Source organism: Salvelinus namaycush, unplaced genomic scaffold (genome assembly GCF_016432855.1).
Source record: "Salvelinus namaycush isolate Seneca unplaced genomic scaffold, SaNama_1.0 Scaffold372, whole genome shotgun sequence".
Classification (NCBI taxonomy): domain Eukaryota; kingdom Metazoa; phylum Chordata; class Actinopteri; order Salmoniformes; family Salmonidae; genus Salvelinus; species Salvelinus namaycush.
Genome location: NW_024060697.1, coordinates 117,501 through 139,600, shown reverse-complemented (window position 1 = coordinate 139,600; position 22,100 = coordinate 117,501). Strand labels below are relative to the sequence as shown.

General features: G+C 44.3%; 1 protein-coding gene across 1 annotated transcript in view; it reads left to right on the top strand.

Annotated features, from left to right (window-relative positions):
• ulk4 (unc-51 like kinase 4) overlaps positions 1-22,100 on the top strand; it is a 123,306-nt gene that overhangs the window by 4,980 nt on the left and 96,226 nt on the right. The window contains exons 10-19 of the mRNA XM_038985751.1: positions 2,653-2,813; positions 2,909-2,978; positions 3,148-3,214; positions 4,474-4,578; positions 4,974-5,034; positions 5,209-5,393; positions 8,323-8,369; positions 9,518-9,596; positions 14,297-14,404; positions 16,301-16,384. Of these exons, the coding sequence (XP_038841679.1) occupies positions 2,653-2,813; positions 2,909-2,978; positions 3,148-3,214; positions 4,474-4,578; positions 4,974-5,034; positions 5,209-5,393; positions 8,323-8,369; positions 9,518-9,596; positions 14,297-14,404; positions 16,301-16,384 (967 nt within the window). The remainder of the gene's footprint in view (positions 1-2,652; positions 2,814-2,908; positions 2,979-3,147; positions 3,215-4,473; positions 4,579-4,973; positions 5,035-5,208; positions 5,394-8,322; positions 8,370-9,517; positions 9,597-14,296; positions 14,405-16,300; positions 16,385-22,100) is intronic.

Genomic DNA, 22,100 nt, shown 5'->3' with positions numbered 1-22,100 from the left:
TTGGTCTGATTTTATCATTAACCATGCCTGTGTTCAGGATGGAGCCTGGACCTGCCCAATCAGATGGGTTGTACTGTGAGCCGTTAGTGGGAGGAAGACAAAGGACTTCACAGAGCACAGACACAAACGTGTTGCTGATGTTGAATATGATTTACTAAGTGCAATATGAGCATAAGATAACAGTCCGTGTTTCACTTGTGTAATAACCTATACCTCTAAACTCTATAACCATGTAATAGTGTAGCTATTCCCTCCGCAAGGCAATCAAACAAGCTAAGCGTCAGTATAGAGACAAAGTAGAGTCGCAATTCAACGGCTCAGACACAAGAGGTATGTGGAAGGGTCTACAGTCAATCACGGACTACAAAACGAAAACCAGCCCCGTCGCGGACCAGGATGTCTTGCTCCCAGACAGACTAAACAACTTCTTTGCTCGCTTTGAGGACAATACAGTGCCACTGACACGGCCCGCTACCAAAACCTGTGGACTCTCCTTCACTGTAGCCGACGTGAGTAAAACATTTAAACGTGTTAACCCTCGCAAGGCTGCAGGCCCAGACGGCATCCCCAGCCGCGTCCTCAGAGCATGCGCAGACCAGCTGGCTGGTGTGTTTACGGACATATTCAATCAATCCTTATCCCAGTCTGCTGTTCCCACATGCTTCAAGAGAGCCACCATTGTTCCTGTTCCCAAGAAAGCTAAGGTAACTGAGCTAAACGACTACCGCCCCGTAGCACTCACTTCCGTCATCATGAAGTGCTTTGAGAGATTAGTCAAGGACCATATCACCTCCACCCTACATGACACCCTAGACCCACTCTAATTTGCTTACCGCCCCAATAGGTCCACAGACGACGCAATCGCAACCACACTGCACACTGCCCTAACCCATCTGGACAAGAGGAATACCTATGTGAGAATGAGAATGGATATCATAAGGTGAATGCACCAACTTGTAAGTCGCTCTGGATAAGAGCGTCTGCTAAATGACTTAAATGTAAATGTAAATGTAATGCTGTTCATCGACTACAGCTCAGCATTTAACACCATAGTACCCTCCAAACTCGTCATCAAGCTCGAGACCCTGGGTCTCGACCCCGCCCTGTGCAACTGGGTCCTGGACTTCCTGATGGGCCGCCCCCAGGTGGTGAGGGTAGGTAACAACATCTCCACCTCGCTGATCCTCAACACTGGGGCCCCACAAGGGTGTGTTCTCAGCCCTCTCCTGTACTCCCTGTCCACCCATGACTGCGTGGCCATGCACGCCTCCAACTCAATCATCAGTTTGCAGACGACACTACAGTGGTAGGCTTGATTACCAACAACGACGAGACGGCCTACAAGGAGGAGGTGAGGGCCCTCGGAGTGTGGTGTCAGGAAAATAACCTCACACTCAACGTCAACAAAACAAAGGAGATGATCGTGGACTTCAGGAAACAGCAGAGGGAGCACCCCCCTATCCACATCGACGGGACAGTAGTGGAGAGGGTAGTAAGTTTTAAGTTCCTCGGCGTACACATCACGGACAAACTGAATTGGTCCACCCACACAGACAGCGTGGTGAAGAAGGCGCAGCAGCGCCTCTTCAACCTCAGGAGGCTGAAGAAATTTGGCTTGTCACCAAAAGCACTCACAAACTTTTACATATGCACAATCGAGAGCATCCTCACCGCCTGGTACGGCAACTGCTCCGCCCACAACCGTAAGGCTCTCCAGAGGGTAGTGAGGTCTGCACAACGCATCACCGGGGGCAAACTACCTGCCCTCCAGGACACCTACACCACCTGATGTCACAGGAAGGCCATAAAGATCATCAAGGACAACAACCACCTGAGCCACTGCCTGTTCACCCCGCTATCATCCAGAAGGCGAGGTCAGTACAGGTGCATCAAAGCAGGGACCGAGAGACTGAAAAACAGCTTCTATCTCAAGGCCATCAGACTGTTAAACAGCCACCACTAACATTGAGTGGCTGCTGCCAACATACTGACTCAACTCCAGCCACTTTAATAATGGATTTAAAAAAAAAAAAAAAAATGTATCACTAGCCACTTTAAACAATGCCACTTAATATAATGTTTACATACCCTACATTACTCATCTCATATGTATATACTGTACTCTATACCATCTACAGCATCTTGCCATCTTTATGTAATACATGTATCACTAGCCACTTTAAACAATGCCACTTTTATATGTTTACATACCCTACATTACTCATCTCATATGTATATACTGTACTCTATACCATCTACTGCATCTTGCCTATGCCGTTCTGTACCATCACTCATTCATATATTTTTATGTACATTTTCTTCATCCCTTTACACTTGTGTGTGTATAAGGTAGTTGTTGTGAAATTGTTAGTTTAGATTACTCGTTGGTTATTACTGCATTGTCGGAACTAGGATCACAAGCATTTCGCTACACTCGCATTAACATCTGCTAACCATGTGTATGTGACAAATAAAATTTGATTTGATAACACAGCAGGTTCTATGTAACTACAGTGTTGCTACTACAGGTGTCTTATTACTGTGTAGTTACATACGTCTAAGGTCATGTGTTTCCTTGCTGTTTGTAGTCTGGTGATGTTTTACTTTAGTTAATATGCACTAGCTGATATCTGACCTTTCGTTTGGCTGCAGTGTGGGGAGGAGTGGTGTCTGTGCCTCTAGCCAGTCATCAGCAGAGACACCTGTCTCAGTGACCTCCCAGGGACCAGGAGGGGGATACAGAGGGGTACAGGGAGGGGCCGCAGGGGCAGAGGAGCCCGTCTGCATGCACCCCAACAAATCATTCCGATTAGGTAATGCTTTCTGGGAAGGTGGAAGAAGACATGTTGATGACAGCTGATGACAGTGTAGGTGTCTGAACATAGTTCTATTCTTCTTCTTCTCCTAGACAACATGACAGAGCTTAGACCAAAGAGTGCACTGGACAAAGATACCAGAGAGTCCATATTCCTCCTCAGGTATGATCAGTGTTCATCTCCAGTTCTGATCATTTACTGAACATTGTGTTGGATCAATAGCTTGACTAAGTCAAACTGGAAAATACTAATCTCATGTCTTTTAAAAAAATGAATATTATTTTAAATCTCAAAATGAAGCATGTTTTATGTGATCTTTTTCATCAATCAGCTCTCATCCAACTCCAAGAATGAGTTGCACTGCAAGAGATCCACCCAACAGGACACCATTACCTCAAGTGAGTTCTTCTCTTATCAAATAGCCAAAGGAGAGCTCTGCCTTCTCCACAATTTTATTTGAAGTGTAATCTTTCTGTGAGCTGTCTGTAATCAGAAACATGGTAATAGTAATCAGGCTATTACCATGGCGCCTGCAGACTGCAGAAACTGGTAGTTAAGAATTCATTATTTTCAAAGGTTAATCTCTGTTACAGTTGTTTGTTAACCTTTGGCGCCCTCTACAGCATTCTCAGCGAAGTGCATATTATTTCTCCAGATGGATTTCCTGTAAACATAAGAACATTGGACATTCTTATGTATTATAAACTTCACTTTCATCTAGCCGCTTTAGCCACTTTCATTTATGAGATCTTTGCAAGTCTGGTGTGTGAATAATGTTTGATTATTGGGCTGTAGTGGAGCGGGTCAAGAGCTTCAAGTTCCTTGCTGTCCACATTGCTAAGGAATTACACACACACACCAACACAGTCGTGAAGAAGGCACGACAATGTCTCTTCCCCCTCAGGAGGCTGAAAATATTCGGCATGGGCCCTCAGATCCTCAAAACGTTCTACAGCTGCACCATTGAGAGCATCTTGACTGGCTGCATCAGCGCTTGGTATGGCAACTGTTTGGCATCCAACCTCAAGGCGCTACAGAGGGTAGTGTGTACGGCCCAGTACATCACTGGGGCTGAGCTCCCTGCCACCCAGGAACTCTATACCAGGCAGTGTCAGAGGAAGGCCCTAAAAATTGTCAAAGACTCCGGCCACACAAGTCATAGACTGTTCTCTCTGCTACCGCACGGCAAGCGGTTCGGATGCAACAAGTCTGGAACCAACAGGACCCTGAACAGCTTCTACCCCCAAGCCATAAGACTGCTAAATAGTTAGTCCGGTTAGCTATTGGTTAACTATTTAACTATCTGCATTGACCCTTTTCGCAGTAACTCTTTTGACTTATCTATCCTGTTGCCTGTTGCCTACTTTATAACTACATATATGTACATACAGTAACTACCTCAACTACCTCGTATCCCTGCACATGGACTCAGTACTAGTAGCATTTATATAGCCAAGTTATCGGTACTCATTGTGGATTTATTCCTTGTTCATGGTTGGGAAGGGCCTGTAAGTAAGTATTACACTGTTAGTCTACACCTGTTATGTATAAGCATGTGACGATTAAAATGAGATTAGATTTGAAGTTCTATATGATCACATACTGTAATTGTGCTAATTTGTAATGCTGACATCACTGTGGTCGTTGTCATCTCCAGGACAGTGTGGTGGTCAGTGGTCTGAATGATATCAGTTACTGTATAAAGGACCTGGTGTACACTGACTCTGACCTGGCAGTCACACCTATTATGGACAACCCAAAGGTACCACAAACTACATAATGTAACTGTGCTCTTATTTCTCCTGTTTAAAAAAAAAAAAAAAAAATCTTTCTAGTAATACATGATTAATTATTGCATTGTTGGGTTTTGAGTTGACATGAAAGGCATGTCACTGTATTTGTGCATGTGACATTAAAACTTGCTCTGTATTTAAGCAGTAGTTTCAGTGTCCATGCTGATGGGGAATTTTAGGGAGGTGCGCGGTTACGCTGTGCGTCCCCCATGGACGGTGGACTCGGAACCAGATAGTCCGGCGTCCCATTGTGAAATATCTATCACGGGTCCTCGGCTTTGGACTCTGAATTGTTCTTAAGAACAGAGGTGGGCAAACCACAACTCTTGTGCATTCTTGTAACAAAGATGCTATCTTTTTTCAGATTCTGAAGACCGCTCCAGTGCGATATGACCTGAAGACTTTGTGTGTCCGAGCATACTCAGGTAATGAAGAAGAACAAATAGGAAAGCTCTCGACTGCTGTGCCGCTGCTGAGTAACACTTGGACACACTCTGCAATTGACAGGTGTTTAGCAGGTGTTAATATACACAGGTTAGACAGACAGCTAAAACGGTTTGGGCTGTGTGATTATTGAGCTCCTCTGACCCCCCCTATAGTGGAGAAGCTGTCCTGTCTGAGCTCTGAGGACTGGAGGGTGTTTCTGCAGCAGCTGTGCTCTTCTCTGGAGGCCCAGGCTGATAAGACCACGGCGGCGGTCCGCTCCAAACTCAACCTCCTCTGCTATCTGTGTACCATAGCTGCCCACAAGGACACAGCTACCAGGCTCATCAACTCCGAGCTGGTAAGGGAAGGGTCACTGCCTGACGGTCTGACCACATGCCCAGCATGCCTGCCATTCCTCCCAGGGCTGCTGCTTTTAACAAGACATGGGCCCTTCTAGGCTAATTTAAGTGTTCAGAGCTTAGGCTATGCTCTCAGAAGAGAATTCTTAGAATCACAACAACCTCTGGCTTTGCTGAGGCTTCTCAAGTGTTAGAAAGGTGAAAGGCCGCGGCACTACAAAGCCGTCAAAGGGTTCCTATATTTACCATGTGACCCGAGCTCCTTAGCACAGCTACAGTATGTGTTGGCCTCTGTTGATCAGCGGGAAGCTGAAACAGTAGTCAGCTAGGTGGGACCAGGAAGTTAACGCTTTCCTCAAGATAATAATAAAATGAACTTCCTATTTCCTTTACTTTTTGTTACTGAGATCCGCTCAGCTGTAACATGTTCAATGACCCTAGTTATGTATGAGAGCACAAAGACCAGGAGGATGTCCCAAATGACACCCTATTCCTTATATTCCCTATTCCCACTCCTTTTGACCAGGGTCTATAGAGGTCTGGTCAAAAGTAGTGCACTATATAGGGAATAGGGTTCCATTTGGACGCACAGATATCATAAAGTTACTTCCTCATTACAGTGATGAGGTATTACGTTGTGACATAATCTGGTCAAATGTTTCAGATCAAATCTCTTCATTCGTTTATTAATGAAATGTCCAGAGATTGATTCAGACGTAGTAAATATATTTTTCCTATAGCTATTAGCCACTAGATGGCATTCCATCACTCACTCAGATTGAACTGAAAATGACATCACCACAGTCATTAGACCTCATGGTGTCTTTAGTATATAATTTCTTTAGACATATTTGGACACTATGGCCAACCGTGACTGAGTTTATGACAATGACGTATTGGCAACTTGACTAATTCAGTATTGTACTGAAAGACGACTGAACTGAAAAAAAGAATGGAAAAGTAATTCCTTCGGAAAGTATTCAGACCCCTTGACCTTTTCCACATTTTGTTACGTTACAGCCTTATTCAAACATATATTAAAGTCTTATTTTTCCTCATCAATCTACACACAATAATGACAAAGCAAAAACAGATTTTTTTTATTTGTGCTCATTTATTAAACATAAAGAACTGAAATATCACATTTACATAAGTATTCAGACCTTTTACTCAGTACTTCGTTGAAGCACCTTTGACAGCGATTACAGCCTCGAGTCTTCTTGGGTATGACACTACAAGCTTGGCACACCTGTATTTGGTGAGTTTCTCCCATTCTTCTCTGCAGATCCTCTCAAGCTCTGTCAGGTTGGATGGGGAGTGTCGCGGCACAGCTATTTTCAGGTTTCTCCAGAGATGTTTGATCGAGTTCAAGTCTGGGCTCTGGCTGGGCCACTCAAGGACATTCAGAGACTTGTCCCGAAGCCACTCCTGCGTTGTCTTGGCTGTGTGCTTAGGGTCGTTGTCCTGTTGGAAGGTGAACTTTTGCCGCTGTCTGAGGTCCTGAGCGCTCTGGAGCAGGTTTTCATCAAGGATCTCTCTGTACTTTGCTCTGTTCATCTTCCCCTCGATCCTGACTAGTCTCCCAGTCCCTGCCGCTGAAAAACATCCCCACAGCACCATGCTGCCACCACCATGCTTCACTGTAGGGATGGTGCCAGGTTTCCTCCAGACGTGACGCTTGGCATTCAGGCCAAAGAGTTCTCTCTGGTCTGATGAAACCAAGATAATCTTGTTTCTATCATCCCGAGAGGCGCAGCGGTTTAAGGCATCACTACAGAACCGGGTTCGATCCCGGGCTGTATCACAACTGGCTTAGGGGAGGGTTTGGCTGTTGTAGGCCGTCCTTCTGGAAGGTTCTCCTATCTCCACAGAGGAACTCTGGAGCTCTGTCGGAGTGACCATTGGGTTCTTGATCACCTCCCTGACAAAGGCCCTTCTCCCCCTATTGCTCAGTTTGGCCTGGCGGCCAGCTTTAGGAAGAGTCTTGGTGGTTCTAAACTTCTTCCATTTAAGAATGATGGAGGCCACTGTGTTCTTGGGGACCTCTGCAATGTTGCAGAAATGTTTCGATATCCTTCCCCAGATCTGTGCCTCCACACAATCCTGTCTCAGAGCTCTACGGACTATTCCTTTGACCTCATGGCTTGGTTTTTGCTCTGTCAACTGTGGGACTTTATCTAGACATGTGTGTTCCTTTCCAAATCATGTCCAATCAATTGATTGTACCACAGGTGGACTCCAATCAAGTTGTAGAAACATCTCAAGGATGGGCTCAATTTAGATTCTCATAGCAAAAGGTCTGAATACTTTTATGTAAATAAGGTATTTTGTTTTTTATTTTTAATAAATGTGCAAACATTTTCTAAAAACCTGTTTTCGCCTTGTCATTATGGGGTATTGATTTGTATTTATTTAATCAATTTTAGATTAAGGCTGTAACGTAACAAAATGTGGAAAAAGTCAATGGACTGAATACTTTCCGAAGGCACTGTACATATACGTGCGTCACATATTGTCCGTCACAAATGTCACCCTATTCCCTATATAGTATGGGCCCTGGTCAAAAGTAGTGCACTATATAGGACATAGGATGCCATTTGAGAAGCAACCTAGACATTGGAAGTTAAGTCAAATCAAAGTGTATTGGTCACCTACACAGATGTTATAGCTGGTGCAGCGACATGCTTGTGTTACCAGCTCCTACCAGTGCAGCAAAAATGTCAATCAAGTACACAAATAATAATAATAAAAAAGTCAAGAGGTCATGAATGTCAGAACTAATCCAGTTGACAACCCAAATAACACTGTATCAGTAATCCAAATGCAATCTGTGCGTATATCCAGTGAAATATATACTAAGAATGATCTGTACAGTAGATATATTGCAGTGTTAACCAACTGCTGTTGTGTTCTCTCCATTTGTGACAGTTCCCTGTGTTGACCCAGCAGCTGCGTCTAGCACCTAACTGGGACGTGTGAGTTCCTTTAGCTTCCACCTGTCCGACCCCATACATACATACAACCATTCTCTGCATTCTCCATGCGCCAGTGCATGGAAATCATGTCTAGCATGTACTGTAGCCTACTGCACTTTACAATGATCTGGTGCCTGGTCTGGATATTATGTAAATCACTGTTAACCTTTACAATGATCTGGTGCCTGGTCTGGATATTCTGTAAATCACTGTTAGCCTTTACAATGATCTGGTGCCTGGTCTGGATATTCTGTAAATCACTGTTAGCCTTTACAATGATCTGGTGCCTGGTCTGGATATTCTGTAAATCACTGTTAACATTTACAATGATCTGGTGCCTGGTCTGGATATTCTGTAAATCACTGTTAGCCTTTACAATGATCTGGTGCCTGGTCTGGATATTCTGTAAATCACTGTTAACATTTACAATGATCTGGTGCCTGGTCTGGATATTCTGTAAATCACTGTTAGCCTTTACAATGATCTGGTGCCTGGTCTGGATATTCTGTAAATCACTGTTAACATTTACAATGATCTGGTGCCTGGTCTGGATATTCTGTAAATCACTGTTAACATTTACAATGATCTGGTCTGGATATTCTGTAAATCACTGTTAACCTTTACAATGATCTGGTGCCTGGTCTGGATATTCTGTAAATCACTGTTAGCCTTTACAATGATCTGGTGCCTGGTCTGGATATTCTGTAAATCACTGTTAACATTTACAATGATCTGGTCTGGATATTCTGTAAATCACTGTTAACCTTTACAATGATCTGGTGCCTGGTCTGGATATTCTGTAAAACACTGTTAGCCTTTACAATGATCTGGTGTTAGAGAGATGTCCATCATCAGGATCATAAAAAACACCTTTGACTTGAGGATTTATATTTTTGTTGAAAGGAATTAAGAAAGGATGTTGTACAGGTTAAATTAATATAATTACAGCAACACTTATTACTAAATAGTGATAAAATGATGTAAAAAATAGCAGTGTTATTTCTGTGGATGTTTTCCATGTATTTATACCAGACCTGTCTGTCTATTCCAGGAAGACTATGGCATTAGTAGCCTATGTCTATGGATGTTTTTGTATTTCAGGTGAAAACAGTGTCATGTGTGTGTGTGCATGTGCGTGTGTATTCCAGGAAGTTTAAGGTGATGCGGGTGCTGGGGCTGCTGGCATCCCACTGCACTGAGCTCAGAGAGGAGACCCCCGTCACTGAGGTTAGTGGTACTGTCTGTCACGTTGCTGAGGTTAGTGGTACTGTCTGTCACGCTGCTGAGGTTAGTGGTACTGTCTGTCACACTGCTGAGGTTAGTGGTACTGTCTGTCACACTGCTGAGGTTAGTGGTACTGTCTGTCACACTGCTGAGGTTAGTGGTACTGTCTGTCACGTTGCTGAGGTTAGTGGTACTGTCTGTCACACTGCTGAGGTTAGTGGTACTGTCTGTCACACTGCTGAGGTTAGTGGTACTGTCTGTCACACTGCTGAGGTTAGTGGTACTGTCTGTCACACTGCTGAGGTTAGTGGTACTGTCTGTCACGTTGCTGAGGTTAATGGTACTGTCTGTCACACTGCTGAGGTTAGTGGTACTGTCTGTCACGCTGCTGAGGTTAGTGGTACTGTCTGTCACACTGCTGAGGTTAGTGGTACTGTCTGTCACGCTGCTGAGGTTAGTGGTACTGTCTGTCACGCTGCTGAGGTTAGTGGTACTGTCTGTCACGCTGCTGAGGTTAGTGGTACTGTCTGTCACGCTGCTGAGGTTAGTGGTACTGTCTGTCACGCTGCTGAGGTTAGTGGTACTGTCTGTCACGCTGCTGAGGTTAGTGGTACTGTCTGTCACGCTGCTGAGGTTAGTGGTACTGTCTGTCACGCTGCTGAGGCTGGCATAGTCCAGCAGCACTGCACCGGGCCCCTTCGCCCTGTTATCACAGCACCTATGCTTGTCCTCTGTGTATCAATGGTGGATGTGTCCCAAATGCATAGGGCTCTGGTCAAAGTGCACTATGTAGGGAATAGGCTGCCATTTGGGATTCGATCAGTGTATCACATATAACTATCAAAGCCCTGAGCTGCTGAATAGTTGAACATCACTTCAACTGTTAGAACCAGAGCAGACAGTGTAGTAGTCTCAATACAAACATCTCACAATCTTTTACACACACACAATTCTAACTATGTGAAAGACCCCTACAACATCAACAACAACAGTAAAATCTGTTGAATTAAAATCCCCGGAATCTGTGACTAATTGCAGCAGAGCCATAGAAGTCTAGTCTCTATGCAGCATAATGATAATCCAATGGGAGCGGTAGTGAGAGAAAGTACCTGGGTGAATCACCAGATGCCACTGTAACCCAGCGGTAGGTAGAGCTCTAAACAGGCGCCACCGATCGACCTGCCCAAACATGCTTATGGAGCCGTTAACAAACCGTCAAAGACATTGCGGTTAATCATTTTAAAAAACAGGATTCTATTTGATGTGAAATCTGGCGCCTCCACCCTTGATCCACGTCTTACATGGGTTTGCCATGATTTCCTGTGGTGGTTTATAGGTTTAAAGCTCATAGAGGAGGGGTATACGAGCGATATACAAAATGGCCGTCGTTAATCAACACACCAGAGAATGGCGCAGCGACTTTTATTTTCCACAGTCTTCTTTTCTAAAGATGGCTGAGGATTTGATTTGTCGCCCCGCCCCCCACCACCCATCTGGGCACAGCTAGCTCAGATTCCCAGTGACAGATCCCAGAGACTTTTATCACTGTGCTCTCCACAGGGGTTCTGTGTCTGATGGTCAGCCGCAGTCATGGCCATTTCTGGTCAGGGCAGGGCTATTGTTACCACCATCTCCATATGTCTGCCACACTGTGGATCTCAGTGTTCGTCCGTGATCCTAGTTAAAGTTTCCACTGTGAGATGAGTTTTCTCTCTCTTGGTCCGGGCTCGTGTTGAGCCGATTGTTTTTTGAAAGGAGTTCTCGATTGTTTTTTGAAAGGAGTTCTCACAGTGAGAATCACAAGTTACAATGCCGAATAGTTCAATGTTTATTGTCAGCGTTGAATTTGGTGCCTCTACGCTCTATAGGCTACATAACAGAATCAGACGTCAAGTTGGCCCTACACTATCATTACAAACATTTCTCACAGTCCTTTAAAACAGTGAGCGGCAATGACTGCAGCTGCTATTTTTCAGGCATACTGTTGGCTTAGTTAGGACAGGAAGAGAGGAATTAGTTCAGTATTATCCTCTTTCCTCTGCCTGTCTCTATGGATACTTCAACATCATTCTAATTAAGTGTTATCTTCCCTGGCAGAGGCAGTACTTTTCTGTGCCACAAACCACCAAGCCCCAATTCAGACATTTTCGCTCTCTCATGGCAGCGCGTCAATAGTGCTGCACACACTGTCTGCTGTTTCCACCCAGTGTCCCTTAGAAACTGGCCTAGTGTGTCGTGCCGGCCGTCCCTGCAGAGTGAGCAGAACAGACTGCCTCCTGCCTCCCTCCTCTCATTGTGGGAGAATTAGCCTGTTCCATTTCCTCAGACGGGGCTTGGAGGCTAGTTCTCAATCCTCACTACTGGAAAAGGAACAGAGTGCTGTGGCCAATGAACACTGCTGTTGATTCTATTCAGTTTGGTTTCTTGTGTCTTTTGCCAAACTATGATTGTGTAAAGATTGTTATTTTAGGGAATTTTAGGTTTGTTAAATTTTAATTTAGGTTGTTTATCCATTACTCCAAAAACATTTGAATAATTTGGTATACATGTATTCATCATCAAAAACACATCCATAATGGCTTGAGTCAATTATTGCTCGCTGGCCAAAGCAATCTGTCTCATGTCCTTCTGATAACTATAGGCAGAGACCATTAGTGATCTATGGGACCATAGACTCATGAAACGCCTGAGGTCAGGTGTGTCGCAGGCGTCAGCCCTACATCAAACGCCTGTCTTCTTCTGGACAGCCGTGGGATATTGATCGACCACACTACAGCATAGCAGGTCACCTTTTGTTTGTTATTAGCTTGCTCCTTCCATCAATAAGACATCAGGACACATCTGTCTGCCTGTCCTGCCTGCCTGCCACCCTGTTTGTAATGAGTGAATGATCAGGCTCAAACCACTAAATGTCACAATACATTCATTAAGCTAAATCACATACCAGGGACATTATATTGATTCAATTGATCAGTTGCATTAATGTGATGTTTAAATCAAATGTTAAAATCTAAACTAACAAAGCAGTAGTTTTGTGATTTGTCAATCGTGAGAAAGGTAGTATTTTCATGTCACTTTGGCCCATTGCTCTTGGTGTGATAATTTGTCTTCATGCCTGCTGAGTTGTCTCCAGTAAGACTCCAGTCACGTGTTGTTCTGAACCACAGCTGAGACGTGATGATAGTGATGATGAGTAACAAAACCTTGGTTGCCTTGAGAAACTGGTCTCTCTGTCTCTCACTCTGTCTCTCACTCTGTCTCTCTCACTCCCCAAGCCTCGCAGGGATGTTGCATGGCCTTACACTGTCTGTAGCCTCAGTAGTTTAACGCTCTGCCTTATGGGTAGGAGGGATGGAGGAGGGGAGGGGGGGGGGGGTAGTTGCGGATTGTACGGGAGCGATAATGCTGCGTTTGGAGGAAGTAGCCGTGTGTTGCGGCTCCAACTTAGCCTGTTTGTTTTCTTGAACAGTGAATGGTCAGTCAGTTGCAGGACATCTCTCCTGCCAAAGCCGCGTTTCTCTCTGGCATCAAACGTGAGCCAAACATCTGTTCCCTGCAGTCACCATTTACGTTCTTTACCGGCCAGCGCCAGGCCGCCTCGCACTGAGTGTGCTGCCTATTTGCATAGCACCCTGCTGAGAGCGCTGCTGCAGTAAGTCCGTCACATCCCCCCCACTTCTAAAGAGGACGAGACTAGGAAAATGCTAATTCCACGACTTAGCCAGTTAGGGTGTGTGTTTGCATATATGTGAATTTTTGTGTGTGTCTGTGTGTGTGTGTGGGGGGATGTTTTAGGGAGGTGGTTATTATGTGGATCCTTCCAATAATTTGGGGCGGCAGGTAGCCTAGTGGTTAGAGCGTTGGACTAGTAAGCGGAAGGTTGCAAGATCGATTCCTCGAGCTGACAAGGTAAAAATCTGTCGTTCTGCCCCTGAACAAGGCAGTTAACCCACTGTTCCTAGGCCGTCATTGAAAATAAGAATTTGTTCTTAACTGACTTGCCTGGTTAAATAAAGGTAAAAATAAATAAATAACACCATAATGACATGTTTTATATGGAGTCTCATTAGCCTCCCTCCTCCCTCCCACCTTTGTCCTTTATCCAGTTCATTCTAGCTCTATACCCTTTATAGTGTTATAATGTAGCTCTGTACCCTTTATAGTGTTATAATGTAGCTCTGTACCCTTTATAGTGTTATAATGTAGCTCTATACCCTTTATAGTGTTATAATGTAGCTCTGTACCCTTTATAGTGTTATAATGTAGCTCTGTACCCTTTATAGTGTTATAATGTAGCTCTATACCCTTTATAGTGTTATAATGTATCTCTGTACCCTTTATAGTGTTATAATGTAGCTCCGTACCCTTTATAGTGTTCTAATGTAGCTCCGTACCCTTTATAGTGTTATAATGTTGGCTTCATGGAGTAATGAGCTTTAAATCTGTCATGTCTACAGGCCTCATAGTTTATTAATGGACACCGTTTGACAATATAGACCTTAGTGCTAAAGTAGAAGAATAACAGGATGGAATGGGGAAAACATATAACTTCTGGCAGAGCACAGTATTCTACTCTGTCTGGACATTGTTGCGTATCCAGTCTTGGTAGGGTACATTATTCAATATAAAGCGTCGTGAAGGGCAGAAGTACTGTCACGACTGTGAGTGAGTGACTGATGCTAGTGCATTCTCTGCGCCTCCAGGCTGTTGTCATGTTCACGGAGCTGATCAGGGAGAACTTCAGGAACAGCAAACTGAAGCAGTGCCTGCTGCCGCCACTGGGGGAGCTGCTCTACCTCATCGCCACACAGGTGATGATATACTCCAAAGCAGTTCCCTTTCAACCCTATGCCTTCTACTGTCTTAATGAAATGACTCTGTGAAATGATTGCCATTACAGTGAATTAGACCTACTAAATTCTATTCAATCAATCAATCAAATGTATTTTATAAAGCCCTTTTTAAATTAGCAGTTGTCACAAAGTGCTTTACAGCTAGTGACTTATACATCTGTTGGCTTAGGCCTTTATGATGATATTCTGATACTGTTGATAATATACCACAAAGATACCTGCTTAAATAACTACTGTATTTAAGCACTCTCGGTAATATTAGCACTTAAAGATGTCTGTCTGTATTTGGTTTTTGTGTTTGATGAATGCTCACTACAGTTTGTGCAAGGGTTTGAAAACACTCAATGACAAATCGCTCTACAACACACAGTATTGCTTTTCATAATGGCTTGCCACTAGTTTATTATTCCATTGAAAAGCTATGCAAAAGAGCTGTTTAACTTTCACGCTGTTTTGACTGTAAGCTGTCTTGACCTCCGCTGCATCTGAAAGCCATGTAGACACACATGAAGGTTCCTGGTGGTGGGATAGTATCTTTATATTCAGGGGGTTCCTGTTCCTCTCTGAGCTCTCCAGTTTGTCAGGGTCACTCAGTGCAGCACAAACACAATGGCCGTTGACTTTATTAGCTCAATAACCAATAGAAGTAAAGGGTTTTAAAGTGCCATTTATTCTCTATTGGCTATTTGTTTTTTCTCCACAAAAGTATTTTACTGTATGGGAATGTGCTTTCAAGGCTGAATTCAGGCAGCGTTAGTTCTAGTTTAATAAAAATACCCGTGAAGAGTAATTGCATGTTATGGATCCACACCATATTGGTACACACGACAATTCTCTTTCTCCTAATTTATGCTAACTGAGAATCTTAGGAATTTGTACACCGTCTCCACAGAATAATGGAGATGCCTCTAAATAATTTAGAGTATTCTGAGATTCGAGCAACATTTATAGGCCCTTTCATATTATTAATACTACATGGACAACATGGGGAAACAATCTGTATGAGGATTCATGTACTGTAGGTATAATGTATTACATAACAAATTATTTTTTTAAACACAGAAAAATGAATAGACGGAATAAAAGCAGAGCTTAGGTAAAAGCAAGCCATGTGGTTAATGGGCTTTCTGAATACTGCAGATGTCAGATCTTAATTTGAGACAGTTTGCTACAGCAGGAAAATAATTCTTTAGCAACAACATTTTTGTAGGGGTTGATGCATTTTTCGTTAGGGCAAATCAAGTCTGAAATTTCAAAGTGGAAATTACAAACTTTTGAAACCTTTTTAAAACGCAAATATACTACAAGTCTGCATTTCCTGCCGTGCAGGAAGGGATCAAATGAAGATCCTACATCTGCATGCAGCGCAGTGTATGATCAAAGGCCTCATTAACACGGATGTAGTGATGAAAAGGTGGGAAAATGTGAGCAGCAGTGGAGATGACGGGAGGAGAATAGTGTAAATGCAAGCTAACTCAAAACAACTTCACATGTAGTTTAATAGGTGCATAAAGATTATTCTGTGTGTAAACAGGGTTTCTATATGCTTTTGGTTCACTACATCACTCCTCATTGTTTACTGTCAATATGTTTTGGAGCCAATTAATTCACATATCCCCAGTTTACTACATAATAACACACATTCCCTCACCGGTACCAAAGGCATTTCCAAGTTCCAAATTTGGTAGCTAGCTAGATCATTTGCTGGGGCTTATTTATTTAGCCTAATTACGCTAGCTGCTGCTGCTTTGTTTTGCCCTAATTGTTCCCCCAACGAGCCGCTACAGAGGTCCTCTCTGTCTCCACTCACAGCCCCTCCCCTTTTCTTACCTTCTCTTCCCTCTCTCCCCGCAGGAGGAGAAGAAAGAGCACCCAGGAGAGCTGTGGGTTGTTCCTGCTGCCGCCTACACGGTGTTAATGAGGTGCCTTCGGGAAGGGGTAAGACTGCTGCACCTGCCTCAGCAGGAGGGAGGGAGGGGGGTGGGGGAGTTCCGCGGTAATGATCCTCCTGCAAGACCCTACAGGCATTGTTTGCCAACTGCAAGTCAAGGGTATGCAGCAGACCCAGTCGTCAGCCCCTGTCATGTACCTGCATCAAAACAACCCCCGGATGGATGGGTCCTTGTCATGACCTCACCGGCAATTAACGACCGGTGGATACACACACGTACACACACATACACACTCTGTATGTAGGCTGTGTGTAGTGCAGTAGTGTGTCAGTCAGCCAGATAGTCAGTTTGGCCAGAGGACTGTTGTTCCTCAGCTGGTGCATCTGTTCTTCTTAATTACAAAACTGAGTTTGTTTCAAAAGACGATGTCTCTTCTCCCAGAAGGGAGAGTTGGTATTACGTGTTCATTATAAACTAATTAGCAGAACTTTTAGGCTGGCCAGCGTATATACCAATATGGAGCAAGATTATTCACAAGATTTGTGAGTTGGGTGGGGGAAAATATAATTTAGTTGTCAATTTAAGTCTGATGCCATCTACTGTAATTTCATTGAAAGGATTAGCCTAAAAAGAGGTTTTGTCCAGACAGTTTACACCAAATTTGTGAATTCTGATCCATAATCTCCAGTCTTCTATTTAAAACATATGAATAATAAAGGTGTAATGGATCCTGTCCATCTTTTCTGTTGTTAACATATTTCCTAGAAATGATGCTAGATGTTTTTATATACCTCTAGAATGTTATATCTGTTGAATTGTTGGTCAGTAGTTTTGAGGACTGTATCACACCAAGGGACCTCACAGCATCAGAGGGAAAGTTAATGTACATGCTTCTTACAATGTTGACAACGTTGACTGTCTGGGATCGTTCTAGAGAGAGTTCTGTCTGAGTGACTGTCTAGGATCATTCTGGAGAGAGTTCTGTCTGAGTGACTGTCTAGGATCATTCTGGAGAGAGTTCTGTCTGAGTGACTGTCTGGGATCGTTCTGGAGAGAGTTCTGGATGAGTGACTGTCTGGGATAGTTCTAGAGAGAGGTCGGTCTGAGTGACTGTCTGGGATAGTTCCAGAGAGAGGTCGGTCTGAGTGACTGTCTGGGATAGTTCCAGAGAGAGGTCGGTCTGAGTGACTGTCTGGGATAGTTCTGGAGAGAAGTCTGTATGACATAGTTCTGGAGAGAGTTCTCAATGGGATAGTTCTAGAGAGAGTTCTGTCTGAGTGACTGTCTGGGATAGTTTTGGAGAGAGTTCTGTCTGTATGGGATAGTTCTAGAGAGAGTTCTGTATGAGTGTCTGTATGGGATAGTTCTGGAGAGAGTTCTGTCTGTATGGGATAGTTCTAGAGAGAGTTCTGTATGAGTGTCTGTATGGGATAGTTCTGGAGAGAGATATGTATGAGTCCTGTAGGAACTGCAGGCACAGGGGACTTTTGTTGATTAATTAAAGGATTTGTTCAATACAGACTCTGAGCTGTAATGAGAATAATGCTATCAGGAAAGTTAAGTAGTGTTGAGAGTCAGTCAGTCAGTCTGTCTCTCTCCACCAGCCACCTTGACTAATAATAACTGTGTGGGTGCTCCTCTCTCAGAGGGCCGGGAGGGGGATATGACTGAGGAAGGGAAGCACAGCACTCACACACTCACACACACACTCACACCACGTCGGTCATTAAGACGCTGCCTACAGGGTGCTTTTCTTATTTATTTCTATTGAGAGATGATGAGTGCTGACTGACACTTGCCTACTTCTCTAGGGAGAACCTCCCCAGCTAAACACAGATTCAAGTCAAACTTTTAGAGTAGGGTGGGAATTCTAGATAAGTTTTGATTGGATGGATCCTGGCTGTGGCAAGCATGCATGATTCAGCGGCTTCATTTCTTTGTAAACAAGAACATATGGCAATTAGACTAGATAGCATAGACTATATACAGTCTATTAGACACACCACCCCGTTCACCAAAATGGATCACTCCTACAGACAGTGAGTCACGTGGCCGTGACTTGCTATATAACGCAGGCAGACAGGCCTGAAGGCATTCAGGTACTGTTTGATTGAACATTAGAATGGGCAAAACGAGTGACCTAAGCGACTGAGTGTGGTATGATCGTCGGTGCCTGGCACGCCAGATCTGGTATCCCAGAAATGGACACACTCCTGGGCTTTTCACGCATGACACTGTCTAGGGTTTCCCGAGATTGGTGCGATCAACAAAAAACATCCAGTCAGCGGCTGTCCTGTGGGCGACAACAGTTTGTTGATGAGAGAAGTCGAATGAGAATGGCAAGAATCATGCAAGCTACAGTAACAGGCGGGCTACAAACAGACAAATAATGGCTCAGTACAACAGTGGTGTGCAGAACGGCATCTCGGAACATGCAACTCGTCGATTCTTGTCACGGATGGGCTATTACGACCACACCGGGTTCCACTCCTATCAGCTAAAAACAAGAAGAAACGGCTCCAGTGGGCACACGATCACCAGCACTGGACAATTGTGGAGTGGAAAAACATTGCCTGCTCTGACAAATCCCGATTCCTGTTGCGTCATGCTGATGGCAGAGTCGGGGTTTATCGTAAGCAGCATGGGTCCATGGACCCATCCTGCCTGGTGTCAACGGTACAGGCTGGTGGCGGTGGTGTACCTCTGTCCAATCTGCAGCAACTGCGTGATGCCATCACGTCAGCAAGGGCCAACATCCCTGTGGAATGTTTCCAACTTGTAGAATTCATGCCCCAAAGAATTCAGGCTCTTCTGGAGGCAAAGGGGGTCCGACCCAGTACTAGATGGGTGTACCTAATAAACTGGCCGGTGATTGTATGTTTTCATATGTTATTTATGGGCGCTTCTATTCCCACACTTCATTTGCAACACTGGTAGCACTAATTTGATGCAGTATTTCCCTGCATGGTTAAAACATTTCAAATTGAATTGATATGTGAAATGCTTACACCACTTTAAATGCACTTAACTGCAATTCTAGCTGTGTTTGCATGTCAGATTTTCATGACCACAGCTGATTCTGAAAGCCCAAACAAACTGTGAGAATAAGATGTCAAGAAGAGAGTTGCTTGTTCTCTTGTTAAGGGCAGCAACCCACATACCGTAACATTGCAGCGAGTGTAGCAGCATCAGCAAATGTTTCAGGAGGGAGAGGAAGATGGAGGGAATGTCTGGGCGTGAGAGAGAGGGGAGCCTGAATGCCAGAGATGGAAAGGGAGAAGGAGACCGGGAAGAGAAGGCAAGGCAGCGAGAGATAGGGAGACTGGGAGGAGAAGGCAAGGCAGCGAGAGATAGGGAGACTGGGAGGAGAAGGCAAGGCAGCGAGAGATAGGGAGACTGGGAGGAGAAGGCAAGGCAGCGAGAGATAGGGAGACTGGGAGGAGAAGGCAAGGCAGCGAGAGATAGGGAGACTGGGAGGAGAAGGCAAGGCAGCGAGAGATAGGGAGACTGGGAGGAGAAGGCAAGACAGCGAGAGATAGGGAGACTGGGATGAGAAGGCAAGGCAGCGAGAGATAGGGAGACTGGGAGGAGAAGGCAAGGCAGCGAGAGATAGGGAGACTGGGAGGAGAAGGCAAGGCAGCGAGAGATAGGGAGACTGGGAGGAGAAGGCGAGAGAGAGAGAGACGGGCAGGTGAATCAAGTGAGAGAGGACAGAGAGAGAGGCGGGCAGGAGAAGCGACTGAGAGAGAGAGAGACGGGCAGGAGAAACGACTGAGAGGAGAGAGAGACGGGCAGGAGAAGCGACTGAGAGAGGACAGAGAGAGAGGCGGGCAGAAGAAAGCGAGGGAGAGAGGACAGAGAGAGAGAGACGGGCAGGAGAAACGACTGAGAGGAGAGAGAGACGGGCAGGAGAAGCGACTGAGAGAGGACAGAGAGAGAGAGAGAGAGAGAGAGAGGCGGGCAGAAGAAAGCGAGGGAGAGAGGACAGAGAGAGAGAGAGACGGGCCAGACTTGAGCTACCTGCAGGAAATATTTATGAGCGTGAAGAAGATGTTCCCAATGCCAATGATGAAAGGTGTGTTTGGGAACAGAGGAAGTGGCGGTGGTGTATCTGTACCAGGGAGAGGGAGCCAGGGGCTTCAACCCTCCTTCTCCATCTCCTAGTCCTGGCCACCGCACCGCTCCACTCACATTAAACATGTATCAGTCCAACACAGGAGCTACTGTAATGCTCTGCTCCTAATCAGCTGCAGCCTAATCTCTCTCTGAAGCATAGCCCTATTCCCTATATAGTGCACTACTTTTGGCTCCGGTTAAAAGTAGTGCACTATATAGGGATTAGGGTGCCATTTGGGACGAATCACCTCTGGATGACCCGTAATAATAACCAGCTACATCACACACTGCTACGTTTCTACATATGGATTTCTGACATGCAATTCAATGTCCTGCAATAATCATGACAGATATTCTCTGTTTGTGTGGAAGGACATTTAATGCTGCTTAACAAAAACAAATTAATACATGTTTTGCTCCAGAAGGAAGCATCAATCTTTAGCGTGTTGACCTGGTCCATATTGCAAAGATCAATAATATTTTCATTTTTTTGTGAGCTAGAGAACCCACTGGGCACAGACGTCAATTCAACGTCTATTCCACGTTGGTTCAACGTAATTTAATTGAAACGACGTGGAAACAACATTGATTCATTGTTTGCCGAGTGGGAAGTGTCTCTTTTAAAAGAACGTAGACATTCTTCCAGGGAGATTGTATCTTAAAGTATTGTAGTACTCAATGGTAATAATTTGAGAGATCCTTTCTACACTGTCTTGTAGGTGTTTTGCTGTCTGACTTATTACATGCCAGCTCCATCTTTGCATTCTTCTGTAATCTTCTAAATACACATTTCACAAAGTTAAAACCCGTTTTGATATTTTTTGGTTTTAATATCACTCTTATTCATTAAACATGCCATTTAAACGGAGAGGATAGAGTTGTAAGCAGAGAGATGAAAACAAGCTGGATAATGAAAGGCTTAGCTGGCGGTCCTGAATTTACATAGAGCGTTCTTCTGGTCCAGGTGCTGCGCTGCTGCTTCAAAAGGGACATAATTACACACATGCACTTGTTGCAGGCTGGGGAAACCACAAGAGAGACTGCAGGGCTCCTCTCAGTCTGACACAGCTAACACTCTGGGAGAACATACAGCACAGGCTCAAACTAGAGGAGACACAAAGGCTAAGCTTAGTAAAGACTTATAGCTACCACTATGATAAGAGTCGTCTTCTCATATAGAATTGTTTACTGGGGCTTTTTCGATCCTCGTGTTGTGGAGATACTAAGCTTAGTAAAGAGCTGCATTGCACTCTGTTTTGTCCTCATAGTTTTGTGTTCAATCCCCATGTAGGCCCTACAGTATTATGATTTATGGTTCTTAAGGTTATGGTTTTAGGCCTACAGTATTAGCCCTAGGTTATGGTTTTAGGCCTACAATATTAGCCCTATGTTATGGTTTTAGGCCTACAGTATTAACCCTAGGTTATGGTTTTAGGCCTACAGTATTAGCCCCAGGTTATGGTTTTAGGCCTAAAGTCTAGACATTAGTTAAAGGCTTTCATCCCTTGTCATGTTGACTCCTGTTTAGAATTATTTTCACGTTTGTCCAGGGTAATCTACAGTAGATCTGCAAAACAAATTTAAGGAATTTAAATGTTTCTGGTAGAACAGTTAAACAAGGAAATAAAATGGTGTTTAAAATAGCT